The sequence below is a fragment of the Schistocerca cancellata genome, chromosome 8, assembly GCF_023864275.1.
Source record: "Schistocerca cancellata isolate TAMUIC-IGC-003103 chromosome 8, iqSchCanc2.1, whole genome shotgun sequence".
In the NCBI taxonomy this organism is placed as follows: Eukaryota; Metazoa; Arthropoda; class Insecta; order Orthoptera; family Acrididae; genus Schistocerca; species Schistocerca cancellata.
In genome coordinates, this window is record NC_064633.1 from 23,027,329 (window position 1) to 23,052,794 (window position 25,466).

At 39.2% G+C, this 25,466-nt stretch overlaps 1 protein-coding gene across 1 annotated transcript in view; it reads right to left on the minus strand.

The window, feature by feature from the left end:
- Positions 1–21,269: 21,269 nt before the first annotated feature.
- Positions 21,270–25,466, minus strand: part of LOC126094869 (nuclear exosome regulator NRDE2) — a 190,092-nt gene continuing 185,895 nt past the window's right edge. Inside the window, exons 15-16 of the mRNA XM_049909500.1 lie at positions 24,135–24,307; positions 21,270–22,437 (exon numbers count right to left, since the gene is read on the minus strand). Coding sequence (XP_049765457.1) covers positions 22,270–22,437; positions 24,135–24,307 — 341 coding nt within the window. The 3' untranslated portion in view covers positions 21,270–22,269. The remainder of the gene's footprint in view (positions 22,438–24,134; positions 24,308–25,466) is intronic.

Below are 25,466 nucleotides of genomic sequence, written 5' to 3' on the forward strand. Positions count from 1 at the left end.
ATTTCCGACTTCGTTCTCCAACAGTTGATGGTCGTCGTCCTCCAGTTTCCTCACAGAACCTTGCTCAGATACTGGACCAGATTCTTATCCATCTGTGGCCCATATTTATCTGCAGCAGCCGATGCAGCTTGTCCCACTTCTACAGCTGATATGGTTTCCCCAGCTGGCGATCCAACCACTGATCCAGCTTGCATTTCAACAGTCGACGCCTGCATCAGCACTCCACTTTGCGTTTGCATTTCACTTCCGTCCAATGTCTCCAGCGGCGTTTCAGGTGTTCGCATTGGTGGTTTGCTACCGCCTGCTTTAGTTGCTGGAGTCTCATAGTGTTAATGAGCTCATCGTCCAGAACGCCTCTGAGCCTAAGGCACAATGTGATCTCAGTAGCGAACACGCCATAAAACAGTGGCGAGGTTGCGACGTAAACGCGCAAACATTGTAGTGAAACCAAAGAGTAAGATCGTTCCTTCATTGTTGCATGGCATAGTGAGGCAATATGATGTGTTATTTGCTCCTGCTCGCTATAAAATACGGTAGAAGTTAATATAGTATTTCCATTTCTGCATTAACTGCATGTAGTAATTGAAAAAGTACTGAAAAGTACACTATCTGATCAAAATTATCCAGGCACATAAGAGTGGACACTATATGGTGGTGTGTCCACCCTTTGTCTTTATGGCGATAACAAACTCTGCTGGGGACATTTTCAGTGAAGTGTCTGAAGATCTGTAGAGGAATGACAGCGCATTCTTCCTCAGTAGATTACACTGGAGAAGGTAGCGATGTTGGAAAGTGGGGTCTGGAACGAAGTCGACGTCTTAACTCATCCAAAAGATGTTCCACTGGGTTCAGATCGGGACTCTGGACAGGCCAGTCTATTTCAGGGATGTTATTGTCCACCAACCATTGCCTCACACGTGCTGCTCTGTGACCAATGTCATTTACCCCTTTTCCCACTCCAGTCGCGTAAGGTTTGTGGGAAGAACGATTGCTGGTAAGCTTCTGTGTGGGCTTGAATCTATTTGATTTTGTGTTCGTGGTCTTTTCGCGAGATATACGAAAACTGGTAGCAGAGTGTGGTTACGTTTGTGATATTGCCATTCCAGTTACTGTTAGTTTGAATTTTATTTCTGTTAGTGTTGCACCATATTGTTTTGGTTGTTGATTGTTTCAGGTGCCTTATTTAAATGGCGGTCAGGCAGTGCCCAGGGATCGGCCTGTTGAGTAAGGACCACCTTGTTTATGAGTTGGCGATAAGGCGCCAGTCTATTGAGGGCAGTGTTCCGGACTCAGTGGCCCATTTGCGTGCTACCGTTCTTCACCCGGTTGACGTCACGCCGCATGTGGTGGTTGAGACAGAAGCAGCTCTTGAGATTTTTTAACGCTATTGGGGCCCTTGAGGACACCATTTGTGTTTTGGAAGGCACTCAAAAAAAAATGGCTCTGAGCACTATGGGGCTTAACTACTGTGGTCATCAGTCCCCTAGAACTTAGAACTACTTAAACCTAACTAACCTAAGGACATCACACACATCCATGCCCGAGGCAGGATTCGAACCTGCGACCGTAGCAGTCCCACGGTTCCGGACTGAGCGCCTTAACCGCGAGACCACCGCGGCCGGCGAAGGCACTCAACCAAGTGGCAGTCAGTTATGGTGCGAGCATGCATTAGTTCCAGGACATCATCTTATTGCCTTAAATTCTGGTATCTCCTTTCGCTTCGAATAGTTCTTGAAGTTGGTCATCTTGCGAGGCTTAGCTTGGCACCTTCTTCAGTGCAGGGATGTCAGCTTGGCTATTGGCAGGTGTTCCCTCTGCCTGGTTGGTTTCGAGCGAGTATCTCGCTTCTTTTCGTTGCTGAGCTAGCAATGGTACTTGGGTTGGTCATCTTTCGGACTTAGGCCAGTCCCTTCCTGGTGTAGGGCTGTCGGGTGCTAGTGAGCAGGTGTTCCCTCTGCATGGGTAGGTCCAAGCGAGTGTCTCGCTTGCGGCTTACTCATGGCCATTGTCTTTGTTTTCATTAAGGAGCTGCCGGTCAATTTCATTTTGGCATGTGACACCCGGGAGGGGGGGGGGGGGGGAAGGTTGAGCCGTGCGCGACTCGTGTTCCTGCCGTTTATTACTTGAAGTCTTTACTGGCGTCACTAAGTTGCTGGCCTGCCTGCCCACGAGTGGCAGCAGCAGCACTATCGATAAGAGCACTGTCGTACTATCTTTGGAGACGTGGTATGTCGGGGTTTCAGTCGGGAAGTAGCGCCAGTGAGGTCCGGACAGCCAGTACTCGTCGACCGCTTGCGACACACATGCACTGTCTGACGGAAGGAGACTGGAGCGGGAACGACCGTTTGTTGGTCGTTCGGTCGGTCGTCTCATCGGGCGACGTGTATTTGGTCTTTTGACCATTTCTGGGCCTTGTCAGTTGGTCATATTGCCAGATGTGGGTCGGTTCCTTCCTTGTACAGAGATGTCGGGTGGCCAATGGGCAAGGGTTACCTCTGCATGATTGGGTCCAAGCCAGTGTGCCCGGGTCGCCATGTCTCCGAGTTCTGAACGGACATCAAGGGAGTCGGGATGGAGCTGCAGTGACGTCCTGACAGCCAAGACTCGCCCGACTGTTGCTGACACACATGACTTGAGTGGGGACGACCTTGGTTGGTCGTTCGGTCGGTCGTCTCATCGGATGACGTATATTTGGTCTCCAACTGCTTCGGGTTCTCTGTGTGTGTAGACTTGTCATTCCTCCTGGTTGTTCCACAGTGATTGCTTTTACGACTGTTCGAGTTCTTGTAGAAGTGTTTGTTTGGAACTGTGTCTAGCTTGTGATTTCGACTGAGCAGTTATGTTAATGCTGCCTGCATGCTGGAGTAGGCAGTCGGTCGGTTGGAGACAGTACAGTGAGGAAGTCTCCACAGCGAGGGCATTAGCGTAGCGTTCAGCTGTGTGTTTCTCCTCACCGTGTTGATGCTGTCCGTACCGCGTGTAGTTTGGCAGCCCTTGGTGTTGTTCATATTTGTGAGTGGTTATTGTGCCTTGGTTGTTTTTAGACGCCAATTTTCAAGAGGTAGTGCTGCTGTTATCCTCGTCCTCGCTGATTTTTCCGTTGCCGTGCTGTTGGTCCGGCGGAAGGGAATTGATTGGGTTGTCGGTCGGTCCTTCAGCCGTCTCTGGGTCGGGTTGCCATCCGATTACTTAGTATTACGCTTGGCTGCCTGTCTCACCTAAACTTATGTTAAGAGTTACCTCCTCAGGCCGACTCTTGGAGCACTTCTGTGCACCACTGCTCTGTTATTTTAGATTGTGATTTTCTTTTAGTATCAAGTACTGTGTGAGGCCTTCAGCTGTCTATTAATTTAATTTGTTTTAATGTAAAGATAAGGCCTTCAGCCGTCTTAAACTAAAATTTTGAAGATTCTTGCTTAAACTATTTTTTTTTTTAAAGGGGGATCTTGCCCATTGGAAATCCTTATTATTATCCAGGTCTTAAGCCTTGAGTTGTTCTATGTTCAGTATGTGGCCTTCAGCCGAACTTCGCGTGAAATATTTGTAGATAAGGCCTTCAGCTGTGTTAAATTAAAATTTTCTTTTCTATCTGAAATTCTTTTTATCCAGGCCTTAAGCTCTCAGTTCTTCTGTCTCCAGTGTGTGGCCTTCAGCCGAGTTTTTGTGTGAAATTTTGTAACTAAGGCTTTCAGCAGTGCGTATTCCTTAAGGCAATTTTAATAACTTGTGTTCGGGCCTTCAGCCGTATTGTTTTGAATGATTTTAAGGGCATGTGTGATTAAGTGTTTTAGGAAAATAAAGTTTGTATGTTTTGTGCAACTGACAGTAACTGATATTGGCCCCTTTCCACAACTATAACCTGATCCACTCTGTCCTGCGAAACCAGATTTCAACTGGTCGGGCGAGTCTTGGCTGTCCGGAGCTCACTGCAGCTCCATCCTGACTCCCTTGATATCCGTTCGGAACTTGGAGACACGGCGACCCGCGGACACTGGCTCGGACCCAACTATGCAGAGGTAACACTTGCCCATTGGCCACCCGACATCTCTGCACAAAATACACGTCGCCCAATGAGACGACCGACCGAACGACCGACCAACGGTCGTTCCCGCTCCAGTCTCCTTCCGTCGGACAGTGCATGTGTGTCCCCAGCGGTCGGCAAGTACTGCCTGTCCGCACCTCACTGGCGCTGCGTCCCGACTGAATCCCCGACACACCACGACCCGGAAATACTAGCGGTCGCTCCAGAGATAGTACGACAGTGGTCTTATCGATAGCGCTGCTGGTGCCACTCGCGGGCAGGCAGGCCAGCAACTTAGTGACGCCAGTAAATCGAATAATATAATAAACGATTTATTGCAGCAAAATAGCCATTTTAGTTTTACATTAGATTACAATCATTTGAGAGTGAATTACAAGGATGTATTGAGTGTCTGCATAATTCTTAGTAGATTACATTCAGTGCAGGTATTATAACAGATTATCATTTGAACCATTTATTGCACAGTCTCTAATTGATCTGGTCCTCTTGTTGCATATTTCTATATGGTATCTCTTACAAGACTGTCCACATAGTGTACACTTGCAAAGGTTTGACGGTTCGTGGTATGTTGTATTTGCACAAATTTCATGGTGGAATCCGTGTACTGCGAGTCTTGTAAGTACGTGTCTCATCTCAAAATTTGCTGCTGTCCAAGTGCGGTCGATCATGGCCCCGGATCCATAGAATTCCGTTGGTACTTCCTCTCTTTTCTTGAGTAGTGATCTTAGTAGGTTCTCCGATGCTGATGTGTTGGGAAGTAAGAACCTTGTCCTTAGATCCTCGATGAGGAAAGATTCTCGGGCGAGAAGGTAGACTAATCTTGATCTTGTGGTTTTTGCTACCCCTAATGCTCTTTTGATATAGGTTGCTTTTACTCTTTCCAATGTTTCTAAGTTCTTTCCATTTAGGTGTATCCATATGATTTCTATCCCATAAGCCAGTATCGGTATTATTTTTGTTTTGAAGAGTGCCATAGCTGTGTCTAGATTTAGTGTTCTGATGGAACTTATTTCGTTTATCGCTCTGATGGCCTGTGTCGCTTTCTCTGTTGTGTGTTTAGTGAAGCACTTTCCGGACGGCTGGAGTGTTATCCCCAGACATTTGTAATCTTTTGTGATAGATATTTGCTTTCCTTGTAGTGCAATTCTTGTCGTTTTTGGGATTTGCCCACCTGGTCTGAATACCATCATTTCCGTTTTGTCGGTGTTGATTACAAACTTGTGTTTTCTGCACCATTTTTCCACGTCTTCTTAGTCTCCTGTAGTTTCTTTAAGTTTTTTGAGCCTATCACGATGTCGTCCGCGTAGGCATATGCTTCGACATCTTCGTCATGAGCGATTTCCACAATGTCCTTTGCTGCCAGAATGAACAGGAGCGGGCTTAGTGGGTCTCCTTGGAGTACTCCGTTTGTTTGCCTTATTGGTTCAGACAGGTCGAGGTTGTCCGAGATCCTTATCTCATTCCATTCATTTATGGAGTTTATAATCCTCGTCCAGACGCTGTCTCTTCCCAGAGTTTCGTCGAGCATCCTTTTTACTAATTATCGGTCGAGGAGGTCGAAGGCCTTTGTGAAGTCTATGAATACAGCATAATATTTTTGCTTCTTATCCATGGTTTCCCATATGTTTTTTTTAAAAGCAGCTCCACTGCTGTGATAGTGGATCTTTTTTCCCTGAACCCGAATTGAGATTCTGGGAGGTGGTCTTCCAAAGTGTGTCTTATTCTTCCTGTGATTAGTTTTGTGAATACCTTAAAAGGGTTGTTAAATCGAATAAGGAACGGGACGGCAGAGCTGCAAAGACAAGATGTCAAGTAATAAACGGCACGAACACGAGTAGCGCACGGCTCAACATAAGTAGAAAGAATTAATATATTGGTTGATTTACCTAGGAATGTAAGTTCTTGGAACTTTAACAGTAGACCATACCGTGATGCAGAACGCCACTCTTCCAGCGTCTGTCACTGAAGCTGCTCGAGTATCTCCGTGATACTTTCGCGCTTACTAAATCGACAAGTAATGAAATGTGCTGCTCTTCTTGGGATCTTCTCCATTTTCTCTATCAGTCCTATCTGGTGCGGATCCAATATGCACGACTAATACCCAAGGATTGGTCGAACGAGTGCTTTGTAATCTACTTCCTTTGTTGATAGACTATATTTCCTAAGATTCTTTCAAAGAATCGCATTCTGGCAACTGACTTATTTCACAGCACTCCTTAGGCATACTCCTAGGTGTTTTATAGAAATAATAGCTTCCATGATTGTTCTGCAATTTTGTAATCTTACAATAAAGGAATTTTCTGTCTATGTAATCGTAATACGTTACATTTGTTTTTGTTGAGAGTTAATTGCCAGTCCTGCACGAAGTATTGATCTTCTCCAGGTCTTCCAGCACTTCGCTACAATTTTATAGTGTTGCGACTTCTATGTATACAGCAGCTTCATCTGCTAAAAGCATCATGAAATTTGTAACACTGCATACTATGTCATTTATATACTCATATACTGTGAAAAGTAATGGTCCTGTAACTCACCTCTGAGCCAACCCCAAAGTTACTTTTACGTTGAAGACTTCTCTCCATTCAGAATGATGTGCTGTGTTATGTTTGTTAGAAACTCTTCAATGGCTGATACTCCATGTGCTCGTATTGTGTGCATTAGGCAGCAGTGCAGAACCGTATTGAATGACTTCCCGAAGTCAAGAAACTGGGCGCCAATATGTACTGTTTTCTAGGTCTCGTGGACGAACAGAGAGACCTGGGTTTCACACGATCATTGTTTTCGGAACCCATGATGGACCCTCCTGAGGAGAATTTTGGTCTACAGAACATCGTAATAAGTGTGCCTAGAACATTTTCCAAAATTCTACCGCTCCTCTAGAGACATAAGATACGGTACACTGCTGCTAGATCAGGGGCAAGTTCGTTTGCACACACTATGTGGTACCAAATTGGTATCCTGTCATGTCCAGCGGCCTTTCCTCTGTTGGGCAGTTTCAGTTTCTTTTCAGTCACTTGGTCACTTATTTTGATCTCTGTCATTTTTTCGTTCCTGAGACGATTTAAAGGAGGAACTATTAGTGATCTCCCTCTCTGAAACAATTTTGGAAAAAGATGTTCTATATTTTGTCATTCTCTGTCTCAATGCCATTAAGATGCATTATTTGTGAGGAAGTGCAAAGTAAAAACAACTATTCAAACAACAGATATCATTGGAAGAACGTTATATACAAAACATACGAAACAGTTGTCTAATTACTGAAAAGGAAAATAATGATTCATTTCTTGTTATTGATGACTCACTACTAAAAAATGTTGCTGTGCCAAATTCGTGTATCGATGTTCATCCTTAGATCAGGATCCATCAGTTTAACAAACATGTAAACAGTAATCGAAATTCAAACAAGGGACATGCTGACAAAGCCACCAGAATCTACATTCATGTAGGAACAAATTCACTATGTAGTACCATTGAGGAGGAAATTGTCAGTGAAACTAGAAACATACTCAGAACTCCAAGCAATACAGAGAGGATAAACTGAAATCTTCAAGAAATCAGTAATAATCTTGGAGAAATATTTATAGATCCAAATAAATTTTTAAACAGCAAATTTCTGGGGAAAAATGGTATTCACTTAAATAGGTTAGGCTCCAAGACTTTTAGGAAGACGATGACTGATATTTGCAACATTTTAAAAAATAAGGGAAACTAATAAGTAGTAGGAGGGATGCATGCATAAAATGTATGTAAAGAAAGAAATCTTTCTTTTCTACATTATAAGGTAGAGGGACTGCTAATAAAATAGATGTTTTTTAGCACTAGCTTACAGATATTACACACGCATACTTGTTGCCAGTGCACATCAAAAATCTGCAGATAACATACACCTCTATAAAATCCAAAATTACTCTTTATCTGGTTTGTACTGTCTTACGACCATAAAGGTGGAGATATGGCTATATACCTGAGAACAAATAACTTAATAGACTCTTCTGACAATATATCCTGGGTAAAAGGGTATTCTTCTGATTTTAACTGTGAAATTGTTGCTATTAAGATAAAATTCTTGTCTGTTGTATACTTCATCTAAAGGCCCGTCCACACGCAACGATCTGTCTGCGCAAATGTCTGCGCACACCACATCTGCGCAGACAGATCGTTGCGTGTGGACAGAAGATTTGCACCAACCTGAGGTGTGTGCAAACCTGGAAGTTGGAGTTGGAGGTTTGAGCGAAACCTCTCAAATCTGTGGGTTCAAACCACATCTGCGCAGACAAGTTGGAGCGTGTGGACAGGAGATCGCCGCAAATCTGGCACGAAACAGCTGTTTGCTCAGTCTAGTGTTTGTATTTGTGCGCATAGGGCATTAAAATGGCTGATACTCGTCAGTGTTCTCGAGAATTTGTAAGTGAATTCATTGAAATATATAGAAACCACCCATGTTTGTAGAAGATTAAAAGTAAAGAATATAGTGACCGAGACAAAAAGACAGCAGCATACAATGCTCTAATTGAAAAATTGCGGGCAGTTGACGCCTCGGCAAACAGAGAAACGGTAAAAAAAAAAATATTCATTGCGAACTGGCGAAATTTATTTGCGGATGGATGTCGAAACTTATAATTATCTCTTAAAGCTTGTAACCCCTCATATTATGAGAAAAAATACTTGTATGAGAAGGGCAATTTCTCCTCATGAACGGCTGGCGGTAACATTAAGATTCCTAGTAAAATAATACCCAACACATGTGAAGCTATTTACGCTGTCCTGAAGGATGAGTTCATGAAGGCAAGCTAAGTAAATTAAGTCTGTCAGCGAACTGTTTACCGAAAAGAGTTATCCAAAGTTCAGAAATCTAGAAGATCTGGTGTAAGAGTAGATCAAGTATACCAGCCAACGTTATGGTATTTTGATCTGCTTGGCTTTCTTAGTGATCAAGATACGCCAAGACCAACTGAAGATGAAATTGGAGTGTCAATGTGCCAGGAAATGGAACACGAGGTAATGTAAAACAAAACAGTTTCGCCCTGCAACTCTCGCAGTAAATGTACGTGAGAAAACTGCTTTCGCTTTAGCAACCACTGTCTACACCATTTTGACCGCCTTCTCTGTTTCCTGCGGTTGGTCTGAATGTTTTTTGCAACACAAGTTGCGAACACAGACCACAACAGAACTTCCTCCATTTCTATATTTCAAAATAACTGAATTAAATTTTTGACGTTTACGGGGAGCGTAGTCGCTTGCCACGGATTTTTCTTTTCTACACCGACAGATGGCGGGCGAGTAGTAGATTGGGGTTTGCGTCGTGTGAACACACCACATTTGCAGCGATCTTTTGCATGTACAGACATTTGCGCCAATGTCTGCGCAGACAGATCGTTGCGTGTGGACCGGGCTTAAGCATAGTATAGATCACCAAATGGAAATTTTCAATTATTTTTGAATTTCCTTAATACAGTTTCACTTAAATTAATGTCTAAACAGAAACATATAGATGTTTCACTGTTTGGGGGATAGTAATGTTAACACTTTACAACATCCCCAAGGAAGCAAATGCTTTGAAGACTGAATCTATTGTTATGGTGCAACAGATCTGTTATGAGACATAGCAACTAGAGTCACTTCAACCAATATAAGCTCTATAGACAATATTATTACCAACTGTGAGAATATTATTACAGCTGCTGTTGTAAATGGTCACATCCCTGACCATCTAGGCCAACTATTAGTGCTAAAATGAGATCCTCGTACAAATTCAAAGAAAATTTATGAATATAAAAGAACTCTGTTACCAACATCACCAAACTGAGAGAAAGTATTAGTCAGGAATCTCAGCATACGGCCAAGGAGTATATAATATTATCTTCCTAGATACATTGTCTTTTCATCTAAATAAGACTATACCTATCACAGAGATAAATATAAATAAGACTAAGGCAGTCAAGACCCATAGAATTTGATAATTTTATTAGAGGACTGAAAGAAAAAATGGAAGTCCTGTATATGATACAAAGAAAGACAAGAGACATGGAGCCCAGGGATAAATACAAACTATATAAGTACCAGTTTCACAAGCAAATCAAAAGATTGAAGGCTGAAAAAATTACTTAAAAATACCAAACTCAAATTGTATCTCAAAGACCTGCTTGTCCATAGTAAATGAAATAAGAGACAATAAAACAAAACTAAAAAATAATGTCATCATACAGATATCTAATAACAATATTGGTCACCAATCCTCAGGATATACGTAACATTTTTAATGACTACTTCTTAAATATTGTAGAAACTGACTTTTGTGCTGCAGATAAAGTACATGTTGCAAAGCGTGTTAAGATCAACTCTGAATCTGATCAACTCCTTGAATTTGAATTGAAGGATATTTTGCAGCTTATCAGAGAATGAAAAACAAGAAATCTGATGGCTGGGATGAAATTTCTCCATTTTTACTTAAACAATACCAACATAAAATAGTGCTCATACCCTTTGATGCATCTAATAAATAGTGTCTTAAAAGGAGGAGTATCCCCTGATGTACTACAATTAGCAGTTGTTAAATCTCTCTACAAAAAAGTTGATAAACAATTAGTGGAAAATTACAGACCACTCGCATTAACTTCTGTTTTTAGTAAGTAAATTGAAAAAAAAAAAAAATTCTGAAGTTTATGATAGAGCATTATAATATCACAAACTGCTGGGAGATTTTCAGCATCACACACAATGATGGAAAAGCACTAAAAAGTTACACACCAATAGTCAGGAATATTAAATTCAGGGATTGATAATCAACCCATTCCTTTTTATATGCTTTGTCAACGACTTCCCAAATACATGTAAAAATGATACCTTCATTACAACGTATGCAGATGACACTTCAGGCCTTTGCTGGGGAAATTATATGTGTAATCCAGGTATACAGGAAAAAAATTTTATAGACATGGAAAAGACAGAGTGGTGATTTCCAAAATTGCTTTGGTTCTCAAATTAGTAATATATTAGGGAAAATCTGCAGATAGTGTAAATTCTTAGGCATATTCATAGATAGCAGACTATTATGGACACAACAAACTGGCAATGTTTGCACAAGACTAACATCTAGCTTATATGTTTTGATAAGAATAGCTCCATATGTCAACATTCAAACAATGAGGATGATGTATTTCAGGTTAATGCATCCCTTTCTTGCATATGGTCTCGTGTTATGGTTTGGGGCTTCCAGAACTCTTGTAGGCTAAGTATTTAAACTGCAGAAAAGAGCTCTGACAATAGTAGACAAAAAAGATCTGAGAATATAATGCAAGGGATTGTTTATAGATTTTAAAATTATGATTATCTATTCTACGTATATGTTTGAAACAATGATACTAGCTGTAGAAGACAAGAAATATACATGTGGTAATGCAGAAATTCAGTAAACATAACACTAGACAAGTATCAAATTATCATATGGTAAACTGGAGACTGAAAAAACTGCAAGCAGCCCATATATTACAGGAGGAAAAATTGTAATGCACTGTCTAGGGAGTGAAACTGTTAACTTGTGAAAACTTCAAAAAACATCTAAAATAATGGTTCGTTGACACAGTGCTAGTACAGCCTACCATACAAACTAAAATCTAGTTTATTATTAGGTAAAATAATGTAGACGGTATACTTTAGCATCTATTATAAAATAAATTTTAGATTGTATACTGTTGTATCTATTGTACTAATGGTTGTTACACACATAATTACATGTATCATTCAAATAAATAACCAAATTATGGTCACAGATTGCCATGGAGGCTTTGATCCATTTAATGATTTTATATAACACCAAAACTTCTTAGGATTTTCTGTCAGGTTAATAGACAGAGTTTTACCTTTATATTAGTTGAATGCTTCACACATAGCATAGTGCTTCTTACGCTAATTTAGGATCTGTCAAGTTTTTGTTTGGCTGTAAGGCTTTGGCTGTATTTAAATTTGCAGTGAAGCTCTCTTTGCTTTTGTAGAAGCTTCTGAACACAGTGCTCACATCCTACTGCATTCAGCATTTTTGTAAGTGCTGTAAGGGAACCACATTGTAACCACAAAAAACACCCCTATACCATAACAACACCTACTCCATACTTCTCTGTTGCCAACACACATGATGGCAGTAATGTTCCCCAGGCGCCTGTCAAACTCAGACCGTTCTATTGGATTGACACAGGTATAGCATGACTCATCACTCATTTCCAGTCATTCACTGACCAGTGTCATCATATTTTATATTACCTCATGTTGCATAGCATTGAGTAGAGAAATGTGTTGTTTAGGGGCTGCTCAACAATTGTACCAATTCTTTTTAACTCATTGCACACAGTCATCATTATAGTTGGTTTGGTGGTAGTAGTATGGAACTCATTTCACTAATTTCATGCAATTCTTTACCACAACCTTCTGGAATGCTCGACAGTATCTGTCTGCTAGTGTGAGAGATCTGCCTTGTCCTGATGTGACCATGGTCGTTCCTTTGTAATTCCACTTCACAATCACGTCACCAACAGTCAACTTGGGGGAGCTTTAGAAAGGTTGAAATTTGCCTGATGGATCTATTACTCAAGTGGCATACAGTGACTAGTCCACATCCGAAGTCACTGATCTCTCCTGAGCGACCCATTCTGCTGCCGCTGCTTCTCTGCTGACAACACAATACTCTCTACCTTATTTTATACTGGTGGGTCCACCTCTTGTGACATCTAGTGCTCAGTTCTGCATTACATAGGGATGTCGGGATACGTTTCATCCGTTAGTGTGTTGGTGTCATCAGGTTACATTTAGAGAATTAGTAACACTGTTCTGTAAACTAACTAAATTATGAAGTTTGATCATAGGTTATTTCTGCAGTCATTGATAACATCACAAATGACAAAATTGAAGTATATACTGACTGGTGGAAAGTGGAAATAGGAAAGATAACAGCCACTACATATTACTGTCTAGGTTTCCCACGAAACCAAGTTCATGGCATTTATATAGAAAAATAATAAGCATGTGACTGAAATGTAAAGAAAAGTAGTTTATACAGTTGAGTCTTCATTTCCAGCATGAGCAAAGACTATGTGACAGAAACTGTTCAATCTTTTTCGTGAGGTATAATCATCGGAGCACTGTTGAAAGAGTTAGAAATGGTCATTTCAAGCCTTCTGCAATGGTTCTGAAACACACTAAATCTTCCTAATACATCACTATAGAGTACAGTAGGCATAACCACCCAACAGCTGCCTCAGGATGCAACCCATGTCTTCAACAGAATTTCTGCAGATCTTAGAGCTATCCCACAGCTGGGATTTAGAACTTCTCTGATTAAATGTATTGGAATTTGTGATTTCAATACATAATTACACTTAACTCAGTCCTTTCACCATTATGCTATGCTACTTGGGAAATAGATTATCATTTCTTAATTATATTTTTGGACATTTGCTTCTAAGAATTAATGTTCAGTGGTTACAGTCCCTCTTGACTCAAATACAATAGTGATAGAAACCCAGTCTTTCTTTCTATATTTGAATTTTCCTTGTTTTCCAGAAATTACTTGTGATAAACACTGAGATAGTTCACACCCAGCTTACCACATCATTCCCCAGTCTTAAAATGTGAACTGTCTCTGATAACATTATTGCAAATGGAACATTAAGCTCTTGAATACCAGGGGCTTTTTGAGCCACATTTATGTAAACACATATTGTGACAGCCAGACACTACTAACTGGTAGTGCCTCAAGAACAGGAGATGAGTGTATGAAACTGTGTTATGCAAAAATTACGTTATTTTGGGATATGTGGAGCAATTTCATCCAAACTTGGCACATGTATTATTTCATATCTCAGAAGAAATATTATTAGGATTACTCACTCTTATCACCTGTAGGAAAAGATTTGTTTCTAGGGAGGTATTGATATAGGCTGTATAAAAAAATCAGTAGTCTGGGATGCCTGAGGCAATTCAATCAAATTTGTTACATGAATGAAACATAATTTGGAGATACGTCACTCCTGAACTCCTAGTAGGGGAGGGGGGGGGGGGGGGTCTTGAAATAAATGCGTCAGTAGACCTACTGGAACTATTTCAACCATTTACAACACTATTTGAAGAGATTTATAACTTTCCCAGGATTGTTGGTAGAGCTGTGAAGGAAGTACCATGTGAAACAAACACAGTTATGGCTTCTATTGCGTAATCTGAAACATACACAATAAGCAAAGGATGAACTAAAAGTAAAAATGTGAGAATAAGACACCCATAACAGTGTAAGGTCGACAAGAAAAAAATAATCAAGGAGAAACTATAATCCTGCCTATAAGGTTCTTGGTGACTGTTGAGATAAGATTTAAATTTAACTTTTGTCAGTTTAACCTTATGCAAACATATTTCGGGTCCTTCGTATTTTGCGGAGTTATTCACTTTTTACACATATGCACACCTACAATTGTGCAGTTAGATATAAAACTTCTCAATGTTTCTTGTGCTTGTGTAACATTTTCCATTTGTCCTCCTTGTTTTCTTTCTTTCCTTTTTTTTGGGGGGGGTGGGAGTCCATGATAATTTTTTAACCTACTTAATGGTTTAAAATAAATTAGTTACCCATAAGGAGGTCTCCCCTGTTGGATACATTTGTTAGTAGCTTGTATATTTCTAAAGGCTTTAAAAACCTTCCCGTGAAATAGGTCATAATTGTATCGTTGCGACTTCAAGACACTTTCTTTGTTATTATTGCAAATTATTTTTTTCTTAAATACAAGAAATTAAAAAAAAATAATGGCAAGCTGTTATTTCATCACTTTTTAGTGAGACACAACGTAAAACATCTTAATAAAACTTACAATGATTGTGATCTGAATGAATATCATTCAGCATTCACATTTTTTATGTTAGGACATGCTATTAAAAATTCTATGTGAAAATAAGACAGGGATATTAAGGAATTGTCTTTGCAATTATAACCTATGAGATGTGACCAAATATTAAATATTTCAATTTCTTGTGTTTTCCTGGTGTGTCAGAGAGAAGGTATCTGGATGGACTGACAGTTCGATTTGCATACAACTGATTCATCTTGTAAAAGCAGTATCATTCATGCTCTACATATATTTGCTCCCTAGACTTCGTGAGGTGCTATGAGCTTCACTTGAAGACTACAGTGTCAGTCATTAATATGTTGTGGATGAATGTGGAATCATCAGTTCCCTGGGTATCCAAATACATGCAGTCTACTAAACATTTCAGTTATTGATGCAGGTTACTTATGCCGTTGCTGTGCGAGTGCAGCTGCAAAAAAATAGTTGATATGCCATTTGTATACCCTTCCCTCAGCATTTGCAGAATATGATAAGGCATTAAAAATTTGTAGTGAGCTAATACTGCAACCACTAGAATATTGTTTCATAAATCAATTTGGTAAAGGAACTACAATACACCTGCTTCCCATTTCCCACAAAACCTTCAAGATTAATGTGATTTGAATTATATCTATTTACTCAAGGTGAAATTTTTATCTATTTCTATGGTGTAAATTATTATTCTTGAGTCAGAAACATACAATGTTTGTGTACACAGGAACGTTGATTTACATACATGATGTTCTCATGTACAAATGAACTACAATCCCTTTTTAAATGTTTGCAGTCCCACATTTCATCCTACACCTATGCTTCTTGTGCTTATATAAATTAATAAAACAACCTATATGCTGTTGTGGTTATTTGGAATGACAGTAGTGTACGCACTGCAAGCACAAAAATATTTGCCACGTGGCTGAGTCAAACCTGCAACCCTTTCAATGCAAAATGTTTCTGCTGAGCCAAACAGCACTTCCTAAACACACTGTCACAGGGACAATTGATAAGTATCAAAATTCCTTTTATTTCCTAAATGCTTGGCCATCTGGAATTTCCATTTGGGACATTTTCTTGTCTCACCATGCCTTACATGTACCATGAATTTGGATGAATTCAGCAACAACGAATAGGCGTCCTCTACTTGTAAGTGCAGCTATCAGGTTTTTCCACTGTTTCGAAGCATGAGGTCTACATAGCAAAGGCTAGGTCATCTGCATACAAGAATCCCCTTGTGCCCGGGTCAGTGGCTGATCGTTGATATAAATGTTGAAGAGAAATGGAGCCAAGATGCTTACCTGAGACGGACCATTTTTCTGTGCTCTCCAGTGACTGCGTTGTCCTTGAAATTCAACAAAAAAAACCTGAGGTTTTGGAGGAGGGTGCTGATTAGTTCAACAAGGTGGGAGTTCTTGTTCATATTGTATAATTTTGCATGGAGTAACTGATGACTGACAGTTTAATACGCTGCTGTGAGATACATGAAGACCACCCCCATTACTTGTCAGGTTTCAAAGCCATCCTCTTTAAACTGAGTGAGATTCAAAAGCTGCCCTGTGCAACTTTGTTAGGTCGAAATCCTGCTTGTTCAGGTATGAGAAGAGGGTCTATTACTGGTAGGATTCAGAACCATACATTCGAACAGCTTATAATGATGACTCAAAAGACTAATTGGTCTTAAATTGTTGGGATGATTTGCTTCTTTTCTACGTTTCAGAAGACCCATCACCCTGCTCTTTCACAAGATCTCTGGTATTTGGCACTGGTTCATGCAATTGTTGAAAAGCTTCAGGATCCATTTTCTTGTTGCTGAGCCAAAATTCTTAATTTATTCCATATGGATGTAATCCAAAAGCGGATGCTTTACCAGTTTTTCTGTCCTTAATAGCCTTGTTTAATTCAGATATCTCGAATGGAAGTCAGATCCCTCATTTCTTGCTGGGCCTCTTGGTGTATTTTTGGCACTTTGATTCTATGGCTTCCTTTCCCATTCACGAGCAGTTGGTGTGTTACCTGATCTGCAGTGATGTTGCAGTGTGCTCTGGATGTGGTTGGGACATTATTGAGGCATCTCAATAATCCCCACAGTTTATGGCTGTTTCTGGTTAGATCAAGTTCTTCTATAATTTTAACCCAGAATTCCTTTTGGCTTCTTTCAGAGATGCAAAAAGTTTATTCCTAGCTGCCAGCATTGTCTTGCCAAATGGATCTTCTTCGAATAGTCCTTATACTCTGTAAATTGAGCGCTGAGTTCTGAAGTTAGACCAGGAATGTACAATGTTCGACAACCCCAAGGAATGGCAGTTCTGGAGCATTTCTTTACAGCCTGCACAAAAGTGTCATATGAGTCACATGAAGGTTCAATATTGCGAACTGCAGCATTCAGCATTTCTGTAAACTGTAGCCAGTTGGCTTTCCTGAAGTTAAACCTTCTTCTAAACAGAACTGTCTGTGGTCGAACTGCTGCGTAAATTTCACACATAATAGGTCTGTACTGTGTATTTGGAATAGAGCTGCAGACAGTTTTTATGCACTGTTGTGAGATGTTCTCCCTGCAAAAAATCAGGTCAGGGTTGTATCTGCATTCCCATCTGCCACTGTTGACAGATGAAGATTGCTTAGGGTCAAGTATAAGGCTCAGATGATAGCCTTCCACCCATTCTCGTAATGCTATACCATTCTCATCATCATGCTCATAGCCCCAAGAGGTGCTGTGACAGTTGAAGTCATCAGTCACTATTTGTGTGTGTTGACTACAAAAGTTATCAGGTACATTGATTTTGAGATCAACATCTGGTGGTTTGTACACAGATGTGATTGTACATCCTTTGACTTCCAAAGTTAAGACTTCAAGATCATTTGCTTCAGTAAAGGCTGTTGATATTACCTGCATATCTGGTTGGACAAACATAGCACTTCCATATTTTGGGTGGGGTCTTTCTGTAGCCAGTCACATTCCGTGTATTTTTGGTCTGTGCATTTCACAGCTTCTGTGGGTCTCTTGTATGTAGAGTACATCACACTTGGTTTTTCTGCGCAGCTCTTGTAGCAGTTCTTCTTTTTGGCGATGATATACCTTCTATATTCACCAATATGATGGTCAACTGTGGCCCTGAAAAGGACCAAGATAATGTTTATGGTGTGAAAGGATCAGCCTTCAGAGAAATCTGACACCAAGGGTACGCCCGACTGCAAGTCTTATCTTAGCTGGAAATCATTATCCTAACACATAATGTGCTACTACAGCAATCAAAACTGGGAATCATGTAACCTTCATAAGCCTTTAATGCTGGAAGTAAGTTTGTAAGGGGTCTTTTAGATTTTTAGTTTTTTGTGAATACACAACTATATTCCTGGAATTGTGGCAAAATGCTCTGTACAGTTCTTTGCCATACTTGAGTAGGCATGGTTTGCACATGCTTGTATTACAGATACTTTGTGTTTAATTAAGACAGATGTTCATTGTACAGCTATCGTAATAAAACTTTTTTTTTTTTTTAAGCAGTATAGAGCGTATTTATAGAGATTTTTGCTACTTTACTGATGAAAATTGATACAAATAACAGAGAAACTTACTCATATGCCATGTAAACACTCCTCCAGAATCTCTGTATTTGCATGGTTTTTGTACTGTGTGTTGTTTTTCTGGTGCTAGGGTGGCAATTAATTCTGTGTAATGTAGCATCTGCCATCAGGCTGTTGATAGTTGGCAGAGACCAGCTAGATGGCAGTAATAGATGATGCAGATCCACTGTACTAGTGAAATAATTTGAGTTTCAAATTATAGAACCTTTACTGTTGTTGCTGCATCAACTGAGTGGGCTCGTGTTCTTACATTTTGGTAGGGCTGAAGCAGTAGTGTTTCATCCTTTTTCCACCTGTCTTCCTAGATGTGTGTTGTGGTTCTTGGGAAGTGTGTTCTAATTTTTTTCCTCGGGAGTTGAAGAAGACTGCACTAACTTACATATTGGTACCAATGGCTCCCACAACTACTGGGGGTCGTGCTTACACGAATAATGTTGGGTTCTTTTATTGCTCCTCTTTTATACCTTGACTGATGTCTTGTTTAGGCACACAGCTCCACAACTGCTCTGACAGGTGCAGGTATTAGTGCTAGCACTTATGATATCCATTTGCAGTAGGTCATTTCATTACTATTGTGAATTAAGGAGTAGTGTACCTCTTATTACTTCTTTGCTCATTATACACTGTGTTATCTTTACATCTTGATTTGTTTTCCCTTCTTCCAGAATGATAGGGCATTCTCAGCTCCACATTTGGGTTGTTCCTGAGTGCAGTGGATGCATGTATACTGGCAATGCAGGTAGTATTTGTGTGTGGCTGATTTGCAGAATGGTGTAGTGCTTCCAAACTGTTGGTGCATTAAATGTCTTAAGGGGCTGGGGATATACAGTCTGACTTGCAACTGAATGTATCCAGTATTCAGGGATTCGGATAGGCTGTGTGTGTTGAAGTGTAGTACGAAAGTGTCTATCTTCTCAGGGTTTACCACTCTTACTTTCTCATCTTAGTAATGACACTGGACTTTGATCTCCCCAGCAAGATTTTACACCTGCTGTCAATCATTGGCAACAATGTCCATGATGCGTCTGCAATTGATTAGCCCTCTTCTGTAGCTGCCTGAGGTATGTTACTCTGCAATTATAACATACTCCAGAAGCTGTCACGAATCCAGGATTTTTCAGTTGTTCAGCTATAGTTGGTTAGAGTAGGAATGTACCATTCCATAGTCCCTTAAATGATTTCAATGGCCTGCAATTTCTTCCAAAGCTTTACGAATATATTAGGGTGTTATTTACCTAGAGTGCCTCTGTCCCTTATTATGGCAATAAATGCGCTGTTGGCAATATCTGCAACCATTTCTCCTCACGTGCTGAGATCAATTATGGTTTATCGTATGGATAAGAAAAATTCTGTCTTTTGCAACTGAATTTGTTTGTGCGAACTAAACATGTTTCACCTATTCATGATAGGCAAAGATATAAATATACTGTGTACATTGGATGTGTTCTATTAATATTATTGAGCTGACTTTTTATGGTAATCTTCCTAGATGAGCTGGTCACTCATGTCCTCTCTGGCAATCTTGTGCACATCGTGTGATGATACACCCTTCCCACCAATGGATTTTTAGTTGAATTTGACACTGCTGGATTCCCATGAACAGCTAGGTAAATAAAAATGTCACCTCAAGAAATAATTGTTACCACAGGCACTTGAGTAAGCCTCATACAACGAGATTGCAGGAGAAAACCCAGAAGTTGTCGGATAATGGCTTCTTTGCTTTACCAGCCACTCACCCCACTGGCATGTATCATATCTTGAGGTTGAGGGAGTTTTGGTATGTTTTTTTACATAGGTCACAAGGGAGGTACAGGTAATTCCCCACATCAATTTCTACGTTACCTGATGGTAACCCTCATTTTTTTAGTTGTTTTCCCACTGAATGTCATCAGCCATAAATCACAACTAATAATACATATCAATTATAAACTTGTTATTTCAGACACATGGAACTCTTTGTTTTGCAAACTCTTTACTAAAAGAACTGCAGGTCATTTTCATTCTTCTACCCATACAGAAAGAAGCCTTAAGCACTAAATACAGAAACTTATCAATTGGTTCAATGATTTCAGTGTTAATTTGTGCTTATTGTCATTTCAATATGTTATTATATGTTACACACATATTAATCTTTTTTTAATGGATTTTTAGACTTCTTTTCAGACAGGCTCTCTTAAGTTCTTCCATTTGTTTCTCAAGATTATCTGCACAAGAGTCAAAAAGTATAACAAATCAGCAAAATGCAGGTGGCTCAGAAGTGTTCCTTTAGCACGTATTCCTTCTTCATGTCCCTTGTTTAAGGATTACACTGCTGAAAATAGTTTGAGTGGTATGGAATCTCCTTTGGTGCCTCCTCTACTATTCTAAATTTCCCACTATCCTGATGAAGTGTAATAAAAACTGTAGCACTGAAATACATTTTCTTTAGTATACTAATACAGGTTGAATAACTTGTAGTTTCTCAAGAATTATTAATACATATATTATTGGAAATGAATTGGCTGCCTTCACAATCCAATATAAAGTGGTAGTCATACTCACTGCTCAATTCTATAATTTCATTCACACACTGCAAGCAGTCCACTGTGCAATATCCATTCCTATGGCCAACCTGTTTCTTTGCTTTATTAAAATATAAAGTGTTTCTTTTATAAAGTTGATACTTTTAATCAGAAAGCTGTACATTGTGGTAAAGAGGTTACAGATCTATATTTTTTTTGTGTCTTGACTATCTTCTCTCTTGTGGAGTAAAAAAATTACTGAACTGTTCAATTTATGGGAAATTCTCTCTCTCTCTCTCTCTCTCTCTCTCTCTCTCTGCACATATTCGCTACATAATTCTGAAAGTTTTTTTTTTTTAATATTATTTTTCTCCAGATTTAATAATTTCAACTGGAACGGGATCATCTCTGGGTCCCTATTGGTTCTTCATACCTGAAAAGGCTTTACAAACATCTCATTTGACGCTACTTCCAGATTGTCATTGTTCTCATTCTTGACTATCTATGTTTACGATTCAGTTACTGAATTACACAAACAATTAAAAATTATGTATAATAAACAGTTCATCTGGTCAACTTTTTCTAAATTTGGTAATTTAACAAACATCATTTTTACCTGTCTGTTCAGTAATATATTGGTAGTAAGCATTTTATTGATAAAGTAAGTATTAAAAATATTTAAGAGAAACAATATTTTTGCCTTGGTATAAAAAATTCATTGTTCCACATTTAATTTTTTATGGTTTATGCATATACAAGTCAATAACTAAAAAAAGACCAGAGTTCAGAAAAAGAGAAGAGTGGATTTTGCTGAACAATACTAAATTAGAACCTGTACAAATAAATCTAGAACAATAGAAGACCTTTTGTAGACTGTGGTAGTAGCTGGCAATGCACACTGAAACACCAATTGCATAACATGAAGATGATTGAGCAGTTGAACCAACAATTTCAAGCCACTGTCTTCACAAAAACATAGCAACATTCAGCTGTCATGGCATTTAAAGTATCTGTACAACTTTTTACAGTATCATTTCTTTCACTATTGTAACAGCCATGTTCTTTTCTTTGAACAACAATTTATTTACATATGATATTTACTCTTACATTAACATGACTTAATAAATAATTGCTTGATGTAATTACATTTGATTTTATGAATGTGAGCAGTTCAATAATAGGAAGCTTTAGAAAAGGAAAAAAAAGAGGAAAAAGACATTTGTACACATATCACTTGTCTACTGACTGTTTCATGAGTACTCTTGATTCTTGATCAGCTGGACTAATGAGTTACTTCATGTTTCACTAGACCAGCAAGTGCTTCAAATCCAGACCGAATAACTTCAAGTTCATCAGGTAAAACATGATACCGCAACTCTTTTTCCATCATTAGAGTCTGAAGTTTATCTGCTTTCTCTGGAACACTTAATGTTCCATCCAGATAAATGTCCTTTGAAAAATAAAACAACGTATGAAAAACAAAAAACTAATATATTGTAGTTTTAAAATATTACAGTGACAAAAATAATTAGTTTCTTGTCAGAATGTAATGCAGGTTTCACAACAGCAGTATTGATATTGAATAAAATGCTAGCACCAGTCACACTTGTCAATTTACTTTAAAATCCATGACTGGTTTGGGTCCAAAAGGTCATTATCCAGTGGTACATGTGAGGCGTCCTGAGAAACACAAAAAGACTAACACTCATTCTGTGTTCTCTCAGAACGTATCCCTGGATAAAGGCCTTGGGGGCTGAAACCAGTCATGGTTTTTAAAGTAGAATGAAAAGTGGGACTAGTGCCGGCATTTTATTGAAAAACAAAAATAATTTGTGCACTTCTGGCCATTAAAATTGGAACAATGGTATGGACAGCAAATGATTAAATTTTACTTACTGTGCATTATACAGAATAGTTACAGTATAGCAGGAAGAATGTGTGATTAAATTTGTATGTGATTTTTTTTTTGGGGGGGAGGGGGGGTGCAAAATGCATTTCACACAGCTGAGCTGCCACCTCTCACGGCAACAATGGCAGTCATGTTTCGATTGGGTGATAGATCTTGAGAACATATTGGCCAAGGTAACTGTCGAGCACCCTCTGTATCAAGCTATCTCAAGAGGACAGGCAAAATGCAGTCTTGCATTATCATGTTGAAAGATAGCATCAATGAGACCTTCATTTCATGAACATCCACTATCCTTAACACATCACACATATAACGGCTTCTGTCTGACAATCTGTCCGACTATGTTGACCAAGGGTGATCATGTTGTATACACAATGGCGCTCCGTACCATCACACCTGGTCCAGTGTTGTTGCTGGGCACCATGCAGTCTAGGCACATGTCTCTGCTGCAGCATAAAGGGAAGGTACAATAAAGGCTGCCACACCTACAGTCTGAGGTGTTTCAGACATCATTGTACTGTCCATGCCGATACTCCTCTTATTGCAAACCATCTGATTTCCTTGCACAATGTATGTGATACAGCTGCAAAGCTCTGTGTGACCAAGCAAACAGTACATCTGTCCTTTCGCACATTAATCATGCTGTGCCACTAAGATTGCTTCTGTTGATTCTATATTAGCACGACAGCTGTGGGATTCTCACTAACATGACCAGCAATAATGCACAACAATAAACTGCAGTCTTGACAAGTCATGATATTGCTGCAGACAAAATCTGACACATGCTACTAGATGTTTCTCCTTCTTAACAAGACATAACATGACCTTCTCACAAACAACAAATGACATTCAAATGAGGTTTCTGAATGGGAAAGTCAGGGCATTATCACACGGAATTTAGATGAGCTTACTCATACCTACTTTATGAGCTTGTGCTCTGACAAGCTGCACATTTTCGTATCTGAGCATGTACTCTGTGCCTGTTTGATGTTAGCTGCATGTTGCCTTCATGATGAAATTTTAATGGTCAGCTGCACAAAAAAGCTGTTCAATATTTTCTAAACTAAATACAATTTAGATCAGAGAAAGATTAGCATTAGCTTTTCTGAGCAAGTGAGTGTGTGTGTGTGTGTGTGTGTGTGTGTGTGTGTGTGTGTCACACACACGTCTCATTTAAAAAATTGATTATGCATGGATTAAGATGACAAAAACAATAAATACTGATAAATTTGTCATACCCGAACCCATGGACACTCATCAACTGCCCTATAAAATGTCTCTTCTGATGGATGAATCTTCAATTTAAGGCGCCATAATAAAGGGCAATGCTTTGTAGTTTGGTCCACCAGAAGGCGTTCCAGTAATGCAAGACATCTATTTTGCTCACAGGGATCAGTTACCACAGGTCCACCTGCAAATGTATCACTTATGAAATGCAATTGTCAACTTTTATAATCAATATACCTAAATAAATAAGACAAGATACAGTAAAATTACAAATAATATCATCACTGACACAGTTTTAAAGGAAAAGAAAAAAAAGAAAAACATCAGTACTCTGTAAGTCCATCATTATACAAGATGGTTGTGGGACCTCGGCTGGTCAATATACAATGTCAAATCAAAACACCTTCATCCATCTAAATTTCCAGTTTTATTTTGTTTGTGCTACCAGTTCCAGAATTACATTACATCACCTTCAGATCCCTGCCTAAAGACAGCAACAACAACAGCGTAAAATAACAAAAGGAGGAAGAGAAAATTTGTTTAAGACATCAAATTATATACAGTAGTGAACATATAAGAAATTCAAACTGTACAGGAAGTGACATCAAAGTTAAAGATAAATTAAGGAATAAAATGACACAAAATTTGCACACTGTATGAATGTAAACTAAAGAACAGAATATATATGTCACATAATAGTAAATTGTCATGTGGGACAAGTCGTCGCATACGCTCAACGAGTCTGGGGTTCCAAAACAACTGGTATCCTTACTAAAAGGTCTTTATAGTAGCCATACCGCAACTATAAACATAGATGGTGAATACTTAGAATTTTTCAATGTAACAAATGCCAATTTTTCAATGTAACAAATGCCATCAGACAAGGTCGCATACTGTCACCTCAGCTCTACAATATCTACATGGAGTGTGTAATCAGGAAAGTGCTGGATGGCTGGGATGGTGGGATTTCAATTGGCGGCAGGAAAATCAACAATTTACACTTCGCAGATGATACTACACTCATAGCAGGAAGTGAGGAAGAACTTGGTAAACTGTACTCAAGAGTGAAAGATGTTAGTCTAAACATTGACCTGGAGATAAACATGAAAAAAAACCAAACTAATGGTTATAAATCGCCAAGGCATTACAGATGCTTAAGGAATCTGGAGATAGTGAGTGATTATGTAAATCTAGGATCTCTGATAAATTGCACAGGAAAATGTGATAAAGAGATAAGACAACAAATCATTCTTGGCCGAGCCCCAATGGTCAAACTCACTAAGATATGGCAGAATTGGGCAATATTCAACACAATGAAGATGAGCTTGGTAGAAGCACTGGTG